Raw genomic sequence first — 17,292 nt, 5'->3', positions numbered from 1 at the left:
GTACATTGTATTCCACATTTTGTTTAGGGGACAGTTGAAGCGGGATTTTCTTGCTGTGTTGAAGACACATTGAAGGCCTTTGGCATGGGTGTTCTCTATTCTTTTTGGTTGGGTTGTTGTTTCTTTGACACATTACGCTAAACTGGCTATGACAAGTATGGCATCATACAACATGTCATGTCATCCCCTGTTGACATTACAATATACATTGAAAACCCAATGATAATCCTATATATATGCAACACTGTTTAAACTTTGATGTTTTATTTGAAAGACACAGTTATGAACTGCCCCAGCAGAATCTGTGTGTGCTTATAAAAGACTTTAATATGACCAACTACTTATGTGGTAGGACATCCTGATACTTAATCAAGTAAGATAAACTAAACATGCTAAAAGAAGTAAAGTCAAGCTTACAATCGGTGCAATTTGAAGAAAAATAAACTGTTAAAAAATTATAATCATGATAATGATACATAAATTAAAACAATTGATTTTTTTTTCTCAAAATTGCAAATTGTAGCTTCATTTTCATTTCTTTTAGCTGTTCTCACTTGAATGGGCACAAAAGATGTCTTACCACAGAATGACAGAGAAGGTAATCTATTTATTAATTACTCAGATTATTCCCAAACCCCTGATTGGATCTAGATCCTAAGAAATAAAAGAATGTAGTAAAAAGTACATTGTAGGTACATTTTGTAATAGGAAATAAGTCTATTAAACATATACATTGTAAACCTATTTGTTCCTCCTGTCATGCCTGTATGGTCATGGGGGACACATGTGTCCCTCAGGCAGGAAGAGGGTTAATCTTTATATTGGTTTAAAAAAAAAGATTCCATTAAATATAAATCAACTACATGTACATACAAATGTATATCATGTACCGGTATGTAAGACTTTAAAGTATGATGCCTCCATAGGCTAAAGTCTGATGGTCTGCGAAAGTATAGACGTAAGAAAGGATTTTGATTAAGACATTTTTTTAAAACAGTCGTTTAAACAAAAAAAGCTTGTACCATGTGTACATATAAGTGTAACTTATTCGGACTATTACAGTGTAAGAGGGGGTGATCACATTATTGATAGACTGTGTGAACAGGTGACTGGTAAACGACAAGCTACATTTTGTACACCAATTATCATGATTATCCAAATGTTTAATATGCCAGAATTGTTAAAAATTAATTTTCAGGAACTATATAGTATATGATCATGAAGTCATTATCTAATGAAAATTGAATCACTGCACTCTCTCATTTTTTAACGTGGTCCATCCCCTAATTTACATGTACATTTTGTAGTTACACTAATACAGTCACTTAAGCCTACCGATTAAATTATAAAGCCTGTCACATATATATGTTATACCTTAACATGTACTAGCTTATAAAAGAAAGACTTTAGCATCCATTTATATACATGTATGTACTTTTAACATTTTTAGACATGTTAGATGCCTGAACATGTTGATTCATAACTCTTAACATGCTTAAGGCTGATCATGATATTACATCGTACTTTGGCAAACAAACAACTATCCCACTTTAGAAAGAGATACCATCAAACTTTAGCGTAGACCATCACACTTCAGCGTGAACATCACACTTCAGCATGAACATCACACTTCAGCGTGAACATCACACTTTAGAGTCCTACACATACATGACATATATATAAACATTTTTCAGTGTACATGTAATGAATATTTGAATGTTTGTATATATATGTATGTATAATGTAGTTCACTTAACCCTAGTCCAAATAATTAGGACGTCTTGTAAGGCGTCACAGAAAGATGAAAAAAATTAGCCTTGCAGCCTGCAGGACGTCAGGCCAAAATAAAAAACATGTTTGTTTCCCCTCACCCCGACCGGGTCAAAAATAAGCCCCGAGTCAAAAAATTATTTGCCCCCAAAAAATCAGATTTTTTTTTATTCTCGAAAATAATTCGTTTCCATTCCGACATTGGTTCCGATATTACCAGAGTTCTTCCCGGAACTCTCTGAAGTTATCTATCAATTTAGCAGTATGTATCGAGGGTAAACTGTCTGCTTGAAAGATGGGCGACAGATCGCATTGTCGTCTTCTGTGCAAATTAAGTACAAGGACGCGTCAAAGGTGTTACCCATCGTGGTAAATAGATTATACAGCTTTTCAAAAAGGTGCACATGGAACGACGTGTTGAACGATTAAACTACAGATGGTCACAACATAGATAAATTAGATGAAGTGACAGTTTCTGTCTCTGATAAGATGGATAACGGTGTGACTTTTGAACCCGATTTTGCTGAAGAAATAAGAGTTGTTCATGATTTTGACAAGAGACTCAAATACGTCCAATTTGACATTATAAGGGACGCACCACCTTCAAATGACAAAAACAATAATCAGACTAATAGTAATGCACAAAATGCATTTGACGTCCTAATGAGAAAAGCTAATACTCAGGCAAACTCGAAAGTACCTTCCAAACTTGATGAAACAGCACCAAGATTTACTGGTAAGTATGTTAAAATTATGTAAGGTAAGAATTTTCTTTTTTTTCTTGAAGGCTTGAGATGGTGTATGGTTCATGTCATTATAAATTAACCTGCCCCACACCAACTCAATTTCTATCTACATCCCCGGATCCCAAACTTTTGGCCTGGAAAATGGTGTGGGAGGGGCTAAAATGGTAACTTCCTAGGTGAAATGCTGCTGAAATTTTTTACAGGTGTGGACTTTGTCATTTTTTATACCCTGCCACACGTAGTGGCGAGGTATTATGTGATACCCTCCGAAAAATTTGTGTAAAGGGGAAATATTATATACCAAACATGCCTACATGTTCGAAAAAAAAAAAAAAAATTACCTGCCTTCCTGGTCTGTTTACAAAGAGTAGACCCAGGGGAGGGGAAACAGACATTCTTTTAAATGTGGCCGCACAATCATTTGGAATAGCGCATATAGACATGATAGAGTATAGTCCGAGATTACTCTGACGTCCAACGGCTGTTTTGCCAGACAAGCTGGGGCCGTGGGCGACGAAGCAGCACATCTATTTTGGGTGGGCAAATATCCACTTTTTGATATGGGACGAGCTCTGACGTCCCACGGCCCCAGCTTGTCTGACAAAACAGCCGTTGGACGTCAGAGACAGAGTAATCTCGGACTAGATCAGAGATGCAACTAATCGTCGGACCCGTCGGACCTAAGGGGCAGAATTTATGCAGGTCCGGCAAAACTCGTAGCTGTGCAGGACCTGATGGCCGGCAATATTTAAGTCCGCTTGGGTCCGCCAAAACTGAAATCCCCGTCGGCCCCGGCAGAGTATTTTGTTTATAAAATTGCGATCATCTTTAATAAAAGTAAATGTCCTGTTCCCCCGCATTTTCTAACTCCGGGAACCAGTATTTCCGCCCAGTAATAGTCTTTCGTACCTTGTCCATCTCGCCCCGAACAATTCTCCGTATTTCAGTGTAGGACACAGCCGGTCGCCTGGTCGCCAAATGCGACCAAAACCTTGATTGGGCGATTAGAAACTGTAAAAAGATAGATAGTTACTGACCCAAAAATTAATCATTGGGCGAGTGCATTATCATTCTCAAAATCGTAAAATTTACTCCTATAAATAACACACCCCAATTTCGGAACAATCATTTTCGGAAATCCTCTGGTCACATCGTTAAAACGTACAAGTTGAGGAGGTGTTCCATAATTGGAAGGATATACATATAGAAGAAGAATAAGTGCAATGCATAGAATATTAAAATGGCGGATTACAAACACGTCGTGCGTGATATTGCTTGTTTAGTGGGTCAAATAAGGCTCTACCGGCAATGGTGGTCGCTAAACAAATTGTGTTTAATAAAAGATAACGACAGTCATTGACTGTAAAATCTCGTCTGACCCACTAAACCAAACAAGGATAAGGGATTTTTTGAAAAGAACTCCGGAACACGGATACAAGTGAGAAGCTGTCAAAATATTTTTCATACGAACCCCCAAGGACAGAAACAAGTGATAAGAAAATATTACGTTTATAAAATGTCTTTTGATTTTGTTTTGCACTGACATTTTGTACTGAAATACAAACTTTTGAAATGACTGACCGGATAAGATATCGCGAAAATTCCCAGTACTAATTTTAATAGATCAATTCGCAGAAAACTGTTTAATTTTAAACGAAACAACAAAATCTTCACCGATGGACACGACATCACTATGCAACCAAAACGGTAATGAAACTTCACTTTTCGCTACTCTCACGAAATGAGAGGTAATTTTTTCCTCTTCAAACCCCTATATTGATCTATATAAGGCACTAGACAGTGAGGTTTCATTAATTCAGTGACAATGAAGACTGGGAATGTGTTTTTTTTGTGTTATGTGTCGGCAAGGTTTGATTGAAGAATTAAGAACATCAATTTATATTGATTTTTTTTCATTTTTTATGGCTCAACACGAAAAAAAAATTGAGTAAAATAATTGGGCTACCAATTGGCATTTTGGGCCTGTGAAGTAATTTTTTTACTGGCCCAAAAAAAATTTTTCGGGCCAGCCAAAGGCTGGCCCGACTGTCCTACACTGTATTTCCGTCATGTTTTTTGTTTTAGAAATTCGCTCTCTAGGAAGGAGGTCTATTAAGCATAGTTGATAAGTTCAGGAAATATGTCATGGCCGATAAAATTTGTAAGTGGGTCGAAACAAAATCAAAATTAACGTTTGTTCAATAGCATAATTTCATTTGATTTTTGAGTGAAAATATGGGTCTGGCAGAAATTTGATGGGTCTGGCAAAACTTGGTACCCTGTAGGCCCCATTGTCTGACAGGAAAAAAAAACTGTTTGCATCTCTGCTAGATACATGTAGAGTAATCCAAGCCTCTTTAGAAAACTCTAACTTATCATTACTTATGGTGTAGTTTTTCAAAGGCAAGCTTACAATTGATTTGACGACCAGCTGATAAGATTTTGAAATGCTCCTGCTACAGTAGCACTGACAGATAATGATCCAGATTCCTCATTGTCTGTGTCAAGGTAAGATTCGGGAGTTTCAGGAACTGGATTGTTATCAGAATCTATACGATTTTCAGTGAATGGATCATTGGAAGTTGATTCTGTTACTTGTCTTTGCATTAGTCAGTTGGTTGTTTATCTTAAACTGTCTTAAACTTTAAATTGATTTTTTTCAAATAAAAATTATTCCTGACAGGATACAGCTGACAACTAGGTTTTCTTCGTAAATAACTCTTATTAATATTCAAAGGAAGTGTCCAATGATGGAGACGGAATATAATATAAAATTATGAGCATTATATTTTTCATTTCAATTTATATTTGAATACAATAGTAACAATCTATAAAATTGTATACGAAACTCACAGGTCAACGGATAATTTGACTAAGACACCATAAACATTTCTCTGTAATAAAGGACAACGACGTACTATAATGACCGTTGGTGATTAATCCTGTGCACTCTTACTGCGGGGGGATATATGTGTCGTCTTCTTCTTTCCAGCTATTGGTTCATTGTGTAAAAAAGGTTTCCTTTTAATATCTGCATTTATTTAAGCACTGCGCATTTGTGTGCTAATTTGCCGGCACCTACAACAGTGAAAATAAACAATTTAATTTGCCGGCTGTGATTACAATATCTTCAATCAAGCCGACAAAATATCATATTATTATAGAAGTTATATAACATTCGTACATAAATGACACAGGCACTTGGGTATATGATACAGATATTTTTTTTTTTTTTGTTGTTGATTAAAATATTCAATTTTCTATATCTATAATACATATTTATCACTCCTGTGCATGTCTCACCTAGTTTCGAGTGATTTAAACGACTCTGAGAAAATACCCAATTTTACTATCCATACTAAGAAACAAAGTATGGATAGTAAAATTGGGTATTTTCTCTGAGTCGTTTAAATCACTCGAAACTAGGTGAGACATGCACAGAAAAAATAAATATGTATTATAGATATAGAAAATTGAATATTTTAATCAACAACAAAAAAAAATAAAAAAAATATCTGTATCTCATATACCCAAGCGCCTGTGATAAATGACATCATAAGCCTCTAAAGGCTGGTTGGTATAAATATACATGTCAAGTTAATATGAGACAGGCTGCATTAGGGAGCTACCATTTGATTTTTATGGGGGGAGGGCTAGGATGAAAAATTTTGTCCTGCATTTTTTTTAGTTGTAATCTCTGTCCTGCCTTTTTATTTTTCACTCTATTCGGTCCTGCCTTTTTTTTTATTAGTTTATCCTGACTTTTTTAACCTAAATTGTCATCCTGCCTTTTTTTTTGCAAAGTGTCTCATCCTGCCTTTTTTTTTTACTCAACATTCCTGTCCTGCCTATTTTTTCAAATTCCATCCTAGCACCCCCCCCCCCCCCCCCCCAGCCTCCCCCATAAAAATCAAATGGTAGCTCCCTTAGGTAACGTTTTTTCATATCAAGGAATTATTAAAAATGAAATTGGTATTGCGTTCCTTCCTATTTTATACTAGACTGATAAATATATATTTTACTCAAAGTTTCATGCAAACGAGACTGGAAAAAGTAAGTACATTGTAGATTTCTGCGCAGATGTGGGAATTCAAAACACGACAAAAAAAAGTTTGAACGATTTTGAGTTCATTAGTACAATGATTTTTTTTATTGATTTTTCTACTGTTATCATGGTTATTGGGGACTTCGTCCCCATAATATTGACTGCTTTAATATGTTTAAAATTGTAATATATTGTATTTCATGTATAACTATGTATAACTATGTACCAAGTTGTACTTTAAAATAAAATTAATATCTATCTATCTCACCGATCTCGCCGATCCCCATTAAGCTTAAGTTTAGAAAAACAGATACACTTAAAGTAAACGAGAGGTTTCAGAAGCAGCTAGAGAAACGATATAAAAAGACACTCGATGCGAATAGTAAAAAGTATAGAAAGCAAATGCGTACACTAAACTTAAATATATGAAAACTTCCGACCCGAAAGAGTATTGGAATCTTTTGAATAGGGGTAAACAGAAAAAGCAACCAAATCTTCCGCTCGAGGACTGATTCGAGTTTTTTTTAAACTGAACCAAACGGTTGAAGAACCCCCTAATCAAGAAATGTCTAATACAGATATATTTGATAATGTTAATATTGATCATTTAAACGATCAAATTAATGCCTACATTTCCAGAGAAGAAATAGCTAAATGCATTAAAAATCTGAAGAATAACAAAGCCTGTGGTGAAGGTTTTGCCCGATATTTGGCTAATTGGAAATATAAAACCTATATATAAAGGTAAAGGCAACAAGTTTGATCCAAAAAACTCTCGTCCGATAACAATTTTGAGTTGCATTGGTAAATTATTTATAGCTATAAATATATAATGTTATTTTAAATATATTTCTCATGTGATATTGGTGTACGGCAAGGTGAGAATTTGTCGCCTTTTCTGTTTGCCTTATTTTTGAACGATTTTCAAGATTTTTTAGAAACGGAAAATCTTCAGGTTCTTAACGTGATTTCAGATTTACTAGATGATAAGTTTAACATTTACCTGAAACTTTTTGATCTGCTATATGCAGACGATACGGTCCTAATGTCTGAATCAAAAGAAGACTTACAAAAAATATTCAACAAATTTGGAGAGTACTGTAATATATGAAGAATGAAGGTAAATGTTAACAAAACCAAAGTCATGGTATTTTCCAGGGGAAGGCCTTGTGCAGATTAAAAATGTTCCTTAAATGGGGCAGATATAGATATAGTTCATGAATTTAACTATCTTGGTATACTATATTTAGCAGGACCGGCAATTTTAGTAAAGCAATAAAAAAGCAAGCAGAGAAGGCAACAAAAGCAATGTATGAGGTTTTAAAAAGAGGTTGCATTCATAATTTAGCAATTGAATGTCAACGAGAACTGTTTAATAAAATGGTAAAGCCCATTCTTTTGTATGGCTCAGAAGTATGGGGATTTTGTAAATATATTCAATGTATTGAAAGGGTACAATTACGATTATGTAAATTGTTACTTAAGTTAAAATCATCCATCCCAAACTATACGATTTATGGTGAACTTTTTTCCTGTTCAACTAGATAGCAAACTAAAAATGATTGCATTTTGGACACGACTTTTTTCTGGAAAGGATTCAAAACTGTCTTATTTAGCTTATCAATTATTATAAAAATTGTCGGTCGACAAACATTTTGAATCGCCATGGTTAAAGTTTTTAAGAAACGTTTTTGATGATACTGGCTTTTTCTATATTTGGACAACTCAGCTTTTTCCTAGCTTAGATTGGCTTGTCCCTTCGATAAAGATGCGCCTACATGACCAATTTAGACAGGAATGGCAATCACTTATGTTAAATTCACCAAAATCTATAAATAATTATAGATTATTTAAGGAGACATTTCAGTTTGAATGTTTTTAAATATATTGGAAGATAAAGATATCTATACGCTACAACATGTAAGTTTAGAACCACAAATCATAGACTTCCTATAGAAACAGGACGGTGGAATGGTAAAGAAAGGGAAAATAGAAAATGTTTGAAATGCAATAATAACTGTATTGGTGACGAATATCATTATATTCTGGAATGTAATTAAATTATTTGAAAATGACAGAAAAAAACTATTTGATAAAAATTTGTGGCAAAGGCCAAATATTTTGAAATTCAAAGAAATAATGAGTTACATGTATACTAACAAGTTTAAATTAGAAAAACTATGTAGATTTATACGCCAAATAAATAAATCATTTGTTCTCTAGGCAATAACATAACCCCCATTTTTTATGTATATTCTGTACATACTGATATATGTGTATGTGTGTATTTAACGATAGTTAGTGTATGCCTGTGTGTATGTATGTTTGTGTATAAGATGTTATTATAAATAAGTTTGTTTTCATTGCTATGTTCCAGACCGTATGAGTATTTGGACCGTACGCGTACGGTCTGGACCGTATGCGTACTTTTTCGAAATACTCATACGGTCGGACCGTACGCGTACGGTCTGACTAATATTAAGGAGTTGGTCAATTGTACTAGATACAAATAAATATAACCGATCAACATAACTTAACTCTCAAATAAATAGAAAAAAAATCAATTGTAATTGAAATAACAACTTTATGTTTTAACTATTTAAAAAAATCACGCTAATTAAATCTGTAAATCTCTAGTATTTAGCATGTAGATCAGTAATACATAATACACTAATTGAATTATGACAATTATTCTCACTGAAATTGAATGTGTATAATGTGGGAGGACTCATGCTTTAGAATATTTAGCAACTTTTCAAAAAAATGCTAATCGAAAGGAACATGCATGAACTGAATAAATGTAAATATGAAAAACATTCTTTTGGTAGCGAGTGTCACCTTTGGCGAGAGTTTCAAAATAGGATTCAGATATACAATTAAACAAATATCTAATTTAAATTGTTAGGTAGTTCATTTTATCCATCTTATTGTAATAATAACAATTTGTAAAACTAAAAATAAAGATTGAGATAAATGTTTGTAAAGATGTAACCCATATGATCCAATAACAGGTATGGTCAGCTCAGACTGGACCATACGCGTATACTCATACGGTCCGACCGTACGCGTATGGTCGGACCGTACGAGTATACGTATACGGTCCGGACCGTACGCGTACGGTCCAAATACTCATATGGTCTGGAACAGCTATATGTATGTTTATCTCTGTACCGTTGTACCTTATGGTTTATGAGAATAAAGATTATTACTCAAGCGGAAACCTTAACTTCTTAATTTGTTTTACATACATACATTTCAAAGAACTGATATATTAGTCAAAAGCAAATTTTACTAATTACCAGTTAGTTAGGATAGATAATAAACTAAACAGTTAACTGTGTGGCCAAAAATGTAATGTTTTACACGATTATATGTATCTAAAATACTGTCAGCTGTTTTCTGGTTTATTATTAACTACTGGTATGTTTCAGTATTTATTTGATTCTTTATTTTATGTTGACAGTATACATTTTTGTAGTACTTTTCAAAAGTAAATATTAAATTTCACTCTATACCAGAGTATACTGGGTGATCGATAATATAGTCCGTTTCTGCATGCCGTGTGCAAAATGTCGTCCCTCCTCTGACTCTATACAAAAAACTAGGCCGCTAAGCAAAAAAAATCCAATAAATTGCCGGTTCCCTTTATCATATAACCATATCTATAGAAAAATGTTATTTTGCCGACTGCAATCAAGATATTTTAATCAGAGCAGATAAAATAGAATATTTTCTATTTTGTCGTTGCCGGTAGAAATGGCCACTGCCTTTAATTTGTTAAAAACTTATTAAATGGTTATTATTTTTACTATTCACCTAATTTGCCCTCAAAATGTTTTTTTTTCTGCGTAAAACATCATTATTCCCTAAAATATTAAATAATTTGACGTCTTATGATTCACACGTCAGTTGACAGCTAGACCAACCACTTGTTCCGTTATATAATTATCAAAGCACTCCCACTCACACAATACTACAATACTTGACATTTGCATAAAATATTAAAAAAAAGCAGTTATATTTCTGAAACATTATTTCGAATTCATAAACTTATGAATGTACATAATCACTCCATTTACAAAATAGTTTTTTTTCAATCTGATATTACTTCCTTATTGAAATGCAAAAAATTAATGTTTGGTTTTATATCTGACTAGCTAAACGTTCTCCTTATATTACAATTCTGTGTTATTAAAAAAAAAATTTGGAACAAACCATACATAATACATTCTTCTTCATTTGTCTTGGTTTTCCTGTTTGAGGATCTGTGTTGAAGAGCGAACTTTGCTCTATAATGGTTTGCTTTTACAAATTGTGACTTGGTTGCAGAGCTGTCTTATTTGCACACATACCACATCTTCTTATATCTAATAAATAAATAAATATAATAATGAGGTAGATACTTTCCTGTACGTTGCTTCCTATATTACTAAAATCTGGGACTTGTTTATATTTGTGTTAAAATAATTCATTAAAATGACGTTCTGAATGATCCAATACCGTTAATGTATTTTTTTTTATAAAGCCATGACTTTATAAATGAGTTTTTCCGAAACCTGTTTGTCTTTGTTAAGATTTTTAAGTGCTAATAAAAATGATTTTTAGGTTAGCTCTTTGCATGCTTCATTTGCCTCCAAAATGTTACAGCAAATTTATAACCAGTTCAAACTATTTTCTGTTTATTTATACGATATTAAACAAACAAATGTAGAGTATTTAATTAATCCCTTTCTAATTTGTAAAACAGCGCACCTACACAATGATATCAAATGGAAACAGGCCTATAACATTTTAGGAAACAAAACAGTTTTCAAAGAGAAGTGACAGAAAAAATATTTATAAACTAACAAATGATAGAATGTATACATGTAGAATAGTTTAAACTTTAAAAAAAAAAAACATCATTTGAAAATTCCATCCTCTTCCATTCTTTAAGTAGTCAAACAATAATGTCTTGTATTTTGACACACGCCTTATTGATTCCTATAAAACAAATCTAGACCAAGTTTAATTACATTATCATTCAAACATGTAGGTCACATTTTGTATATATAATTATCTAACAGTCATGTCAAAAGACAAAAGAAATAATGAGGATATTTAAAAAACAAAAAAAATAGATTTGGAAAGTGTGGTTTGTTTGAACAAATTTTGAAATTAAAAGTTTTGGTAATGTCTATAATGTAGTCACTTAGTAGTCATTCTCAATTTATATCATACTTTCCATGAATATAAAACTACATTAAATTTATATAACAAGCAACATCGAAGTGCAAATTAGTTACAAACATGTTCTCCATAGGGAAAAAGAAAGCGCACTTCATGTTATTTTTATTAGTAATTATATAAGTAAATTGGATAGATGTTTTTTTACCAAAATAATTGGTATCAATATAATGAATGTCACTAACTTAACAGTGATGCATACTCAATAGGTTTTTAGTGTCTGTCCTGTGGTATCGTTTGGTTTTAATTGTTTCTGTATATATACAGAACATCTTTATTTATTGAGGTATTTCATGATCAAAATATTTGACTATTTCCTTATAAATTTCTATTGTCTTAATAGCTTTATAAATTATGTACCAGTGTATTCTGACCTAGGGATTATTGTTTTTGTTTCTGTATAATATACTGAACATCTTTATTTATTGAGGTATTTCATGATAAAAATTTGACTATTTCCTTATAAATTTCTATTGTTTTCAATAGCTTTATAAATTATGTACCAGTGGAAGCTGCCCTACGGATTATTTATTTTTTGGGAAAATTCTAGTAGATCAGCTATAAAATAGAGACGAGAGATACCAGAGGTATACCAGAAGGACATTCAAACTCATAGATCGAAAATAAACTGACAACGTCATGGTCGCCATGGGTGAAAAAGAAAAAGACAAACAGACAAATAATAGTACACAAGACACAGCATTATATAGTGTTAAGGATTATAACATGAAAATTAGATTATTGATACAATTACGCTGTATATGTGATAAAAAGATAATACTTTCACACATTACCCCAATACTTGACCATTGCACAAGATAAATGGTATCAATAATATAACTCACTCTTATATTTCGGAAATATTATTTCGAATTCATAAACTAATACATGTTAATAATCATCCTATTTACAAAAATGCAAAACGTTCTTCCAATCGGATATTATTGTATACTGAAAATCGAATTGGGTTTTTATAGCTAAATAAACACCGTACTTATATTACAGTTTGCATTTCTGTTGATAGATACGGCGTCAGGCAAACCAATGAAGAAATTTTAAAACAGCGCACATACTTAATGATTTTAAAGAGAAACAGGTCAATAACATTCTATGAAACCAAACATATTTCAAAGATAAGTGACATTTAATTTTTTGAAGAAAAAAAATATATAAATTTTATGACAGAATGTATAGAATATTGTAAATTGAAAAAAAAATAATAAAAAATTCCATCCTCTTGTTTGTTTCATTCATAAAGTGGTCAAACAATCAGTTCTTGTATTTTGTTTACATAAATCAAACTAAAGTGATTGATTCATAGAAAAAAAAATCTAGACCAAGTTTATTTACATCATCATTCCGACAAGTAGGACGAATTCTTTATTTGAGTCAAGTCAAAAGACAAAAGATAATTGTAATGACGATTTGGTTTATTCTAACTTTCAAATAGATTTGCAAAGTGTGGTTTGTTTGAACAGATTTTGAAATTAAAAGCTTTAGTAATGTCTAAATGTACAGCATTTTTCTTCAATATCATGTTTTAAAAAATGTATACTTTGAATGTTCCATGAATATTGGATCACATTGAATTTGTTTCACAAGCAACATCGAAGTGCAGTGTAGTCAATTAGGAAAAAAATGTCTTGTACTTGTAGTATATATTTTCTCTTTATTATGATTTGTTTACTCTGTTTTGTACATACCACAACCGTCCATTTTAAGGGACGAGCAGTTATATCTGGACAAGTTCATTTCACCGGAGCATTAGTTATATCAAATGCAAATACATTGACATTTTGTTTACAGCAATGTTATAGCAATAAAAAATGTATGACAATTTTCTACAACCGACATACTAAAGGATGTGTATTACATTCTAAAACGTTTAAATACAGTGTTCCTGAGCAAGTACAAGACGGCTGGAAATTTTATGTTTTGGTAGTGAGTAAGTACAAAGATTTTATTCTAAATAAATAATAATCGACAATCTAAATACTATTATCATAATGACGACATGGCGATCGTTTGTAAACAATGCTGACAAAATTGGGAGAAATTCTTCTGGCTTTGTACTGAGTACACAGGGTAATCTTTTTTCGAGACATTATTTTGTTGTGTTTATCATAAGTGCTTTTAATAGAGGAAGAAAAAAAAAGACAATGGTCATTTCGTCAGTCCTGGCGTAGAATTAACATGCATTAAACAAAGAAAAACATATTAAAGTATAGTGCAGGTTATATAGGCATATTTACAATATCAAAACTTTCAATATCTCTAAGACTGTTTATGTCTATAGCCTATGTTAAAAGATTTTGTGCGTTCTTTCTTTTTAACAAAACAAAGAATATTAAAACGAATTAAAAACTGTTTATTATGAAATCAACATGATTTGTTTCATCAATAGTTATCGTTGAAAAGAATTTTCGTACATGAAGATATGATCCATCATAGACCACTACTTGGCCTACTTATTAGCTCTGCACATATAAACTTGATTAGTTTGAGACTTCACCAACGCCCGGTTTTGATAAAAATTTTTATCCCCGGCTTGGTATATTTTTAGGGTTTTGATTGGTTAACGCACGTCGTAACAAAACACATAGCCCCAGGTTGTTACTAACCCATACACCCTGACATTGCTATCCATTACACTGGAAACTTCACGTGCGTTTTCCGCAGATCTCTGGTTGTGTCTTGTGAAATATTGAATTCTGTAGATTACCCATGATGTCTGTAATAAAACTTTTAACCGACTAACGATTTTATCCCATTATGCCGATTATTTGCACTCATTTTAGTTAATTCATCGATTGGCTGCCTTATTATCAACGAATGGGAAACTGATCTAGCTATGCAAATGACCCACGTTGACGTCACACTGTCTATGACGTAACTCTCACAACATTGGGCGCCATTTTGGACCCATCCCAGATTCTCTGTCTCTGGTTTAAACACGTCTTATATTTGACGTCCTGTAGGGTTTACACCCCGTAAACAATATGTTAAATTCCCAAATTTCAATAAAAAAATATAAATAATGTAAAAAACGTTCATTCATTGTACACGTTGTGGTCGATTTCCTATAAAAATCGCAAGATTTGGATTACGATCGGGTGTTAATTCGTTATCTACGTTCATATCCGTAGATATGAATAATCTAACCCCCGCAGTACCATGTACACCCTTCGGCTTTGCCTCAGGGTATACTCGGATACTTGTTGGTGTTTTTCTATTCTCAATATAAACGTTTTACCTTTTAGCCATCACAAATAACAGTTTTATATTTACCAAAAATTCAACTGCTGTTTTATATATTTAGTGGGAAGCAGGTGTCCATCAGACATAGATGGTTTTATGCACTATCGCCATCTTGATTTGTGTTACAACTTTAACCAAGAACACTATGTCGACTATCTTGGACACATCAAACAAACGTGTTCGTCATATGGTGGAGAATTACTTAGGATTGATTCACAGGAACGCCAAACGTACATAGAGCATATTCTAGGTTGGTTAATTAAAATATATGACATTAATTTAAAACATACTAGAATATATCGTTTTATTCATGACAAAAGGTATTATTTTTCTTGGTTCCTCAAATTTTGTCACAGTGAACAGAAAAAAGATAACAATTTGGATGCAGTAAATAGAGCATTAACAACCAGACATCCTATCCTGTTTTACTAGTTGATGACCTAGGAACGATTTTGAATTTTATGACGGATTTCAACAATTGTCTTACAGGACAACTTGACTGTCCTGATAGTTACTGTTATATCACAATAGAGAGGTGCGGAATACTGAAAGATATAATTACAGTGTTGAGTTGATAAACTTTTCGAATTAATTTATTAAAAGGATTGATAGTTTTACCCTGTCATATCTTAATTCTCGGTTAATAGCATCACCTTCAAAACAAGATTGTGCTTTTTCTTTTGAAATAAATTTTCGACGGGTACAACCAAACTTCCAAACCAAATCTTTGTTTTGAAAGAAATAATTAAGAACAAAGTTTAAGTATTTGTTGTTAGAAAATTCTTAATTTATCTGTAACATATAGATCACTCTCATTGAAATCTAATATTTATACCTGTTCTTGGTCTTCTGTGTAATTTGTTAAGTAAAACTGTTTGTCTATGACTTATCTCATTGCTGTATGTCCTTTATCGATTTTTTGAACCCTTGATCATGTTGACATTGTATAATTGTTTTTTTTACAGAAGGAAGAACAGTCACACGTGTAGCGATACAAGGCCACTCAAACAACCCGGGTAATATATGGACTTTAGATGACGGAACTCCACTACCATACACTAACTGGCGTTCTGGAGACCCAGCGTTCGGGTCCCATTTACAGATATTTACAAATGATGCTTGGACTTCTCAAAATGGTTATAGACAAAATAGAAATAACATTTTCCTCTGTGAAAGAAGGCCATAGAATGATTCGCTTGAATAGTTTTCATTGTGTTAATAACACAGTCACGTATATAAATTCTGTTTTAAGAAATGTATTCACCTCGTTTTGAATAATTCATTCAAATATATACAATTTTGATAACCTGATCAATTCATAACATATACGCTTGTTGGTATTCGAATGTAATGGACCCGATATGGGTAAAAATGTTAAAAACTGTCTTTATCCTCTATATAGCTTATTATATTGTCTAGATGAACAGTGTATGTAATGTACGAATCTTGAAATGTCATTTTCACTGTATTCGTAATGAATTTCTGATGTAGAATGATAAATAAACATACGTCAAATTCGTGATATTTGCAAAAATAAGAAAAATATACTGTTTTTATAAATTCATGAAATAGTTACGAGAAGCGGACGGATTTTCATCGCGCTTACAGCTATCCAGATGCAATATTTAATACACAAATAGATAAATATTAACAATAGTTCCCGAACAGAGCTTGCAAGAGATTCAAAAGTAGCAGTTAAATCTCATTTGCAGAACAATGTACCTTTTCACATAATTATTGATGTTGTTTAACTAAAAACAGGTTTTGGTATTCAGCTTGTTGATATTGAATCAACATTCCACTATGCTGATTTAATTATGCGATTCATGTTTACTGTCAAATAATGATACTAGCCTTTCATTTTCACTGTAGGGCGATTCATTTTCATTGTATAGGCGAGACATTTTCACAGAAGGAAATTAATTAACTCAGCAGACTCTGTAACAAAAGTAGTGGATACTGTCGATGCTATAGGTGTCATACCACCAATTACTCCCTCAAATTTAGAACGTATGTGAAAGTAGGCCTACTCGGACAAAAAATAGTGCATTTGATGTCATTGTTCACCTAAACTAACAAACAAATTTGCAGAAATGAAACTTTTGTTGAAAGAGAAATATATTAAGACCATTTTGAGCCAAAATTTACCTGTCTATGAGTTTGCATTAAAAATTGAGGATTAATGCGCTCCATGGTATACTAATTTAAGATTTCCAGAAAACCAGGGGTTATTTTTAGTGGTACCTC

The 17,292-nt window shown here is 32.6% G+C and overlaps 2 protein-coding genes across 2 annotated transcripts in view; one reads left to right on the top strand and one right to left on the bottom strand.

Annotated features, from left to right (window-relative positions):
- Nucleotides 1-5,217, bottom strand: part of LOC143080237 (protein Aster-B-like) — a 34,529-nt gene extending 29,312 nt beyond the window's left edge. The window contains exon 1 of the mRNA XM_076255964.1: nt 4,930-5,217. Coding sequence (XP_076112079.1) covers nt 4,930-5,123 — 194 coding nt within the window. The 5' untranslated portion in view covers nt 5,124-5,217. The remainder of the gene's footprint in view (nt 1-4,929) is intronic.
- LOC143080238 (pulmonary surfactant-associated protein A-like) lies at nt 425-16,591 on the top strand. Its single transcript, XM_076255968.1, has 3 exons — nt 425-598; nt 15,107-15,295; nt 16,011-16,591. Exons 1-3 carry the CDS (start codon nt 559-561, stop codon nt 16,229-16,231), a joined length of 450 nt encoding a protein of 149 aa, XP_076112083.1. The 5' UTR covers nt 425-558; the 3' UTR covers nt 16,232-16,591.
- Nucleotides 16,592-17,292: the final 701 nt, after the last annotated feature.

This window comes from Mytilus galloprovincialis, chromosome 6 (assembly GCF_965363235.1).
Source record: "Mytilus galloprovincialis chromosome 6, xbMytGall1.hap1.1, whole genome shotgun sequence".
NCBI classification, from domain to species: domain Eukaryota; kingdom Metazoa; phylum Mollusca; class Bivalvia; order Mytilida; family Mytilidae; genus Mytilus; species Mytilus galloprovincialis.
Note: the sequence above shows the minus strand (reverse complement) of the source record. Positions and strands in the feature narration are given on the sequence as shown.

What these genes read in the sequence shown, in the direction of transcription:
- LOC143080238 (XM_076255968.1), top strand. Translation starts at nt 559, where the DNA reads ATGGGCACAAAAGATGTCTTACCACAGAATGACAGAGAAG. An exon ending in ACCACAGAATGACAGAGAAG is followed by an intron (nt 599 to 15,106) that starts GTAATCTATTTA and finishes TTATATATTTAG; the next exon opens with TGGGAAGCAGGTGTCCATCA. An exon ending in GTACATAGAGCATATTCTAG is followed by an intron (nt 15,296 to 16,010) that starts GTTGGTTAATTA and finishes TTTTTTTTACAG; the next exon opens with AAGGAAGAACAGTCACACGT.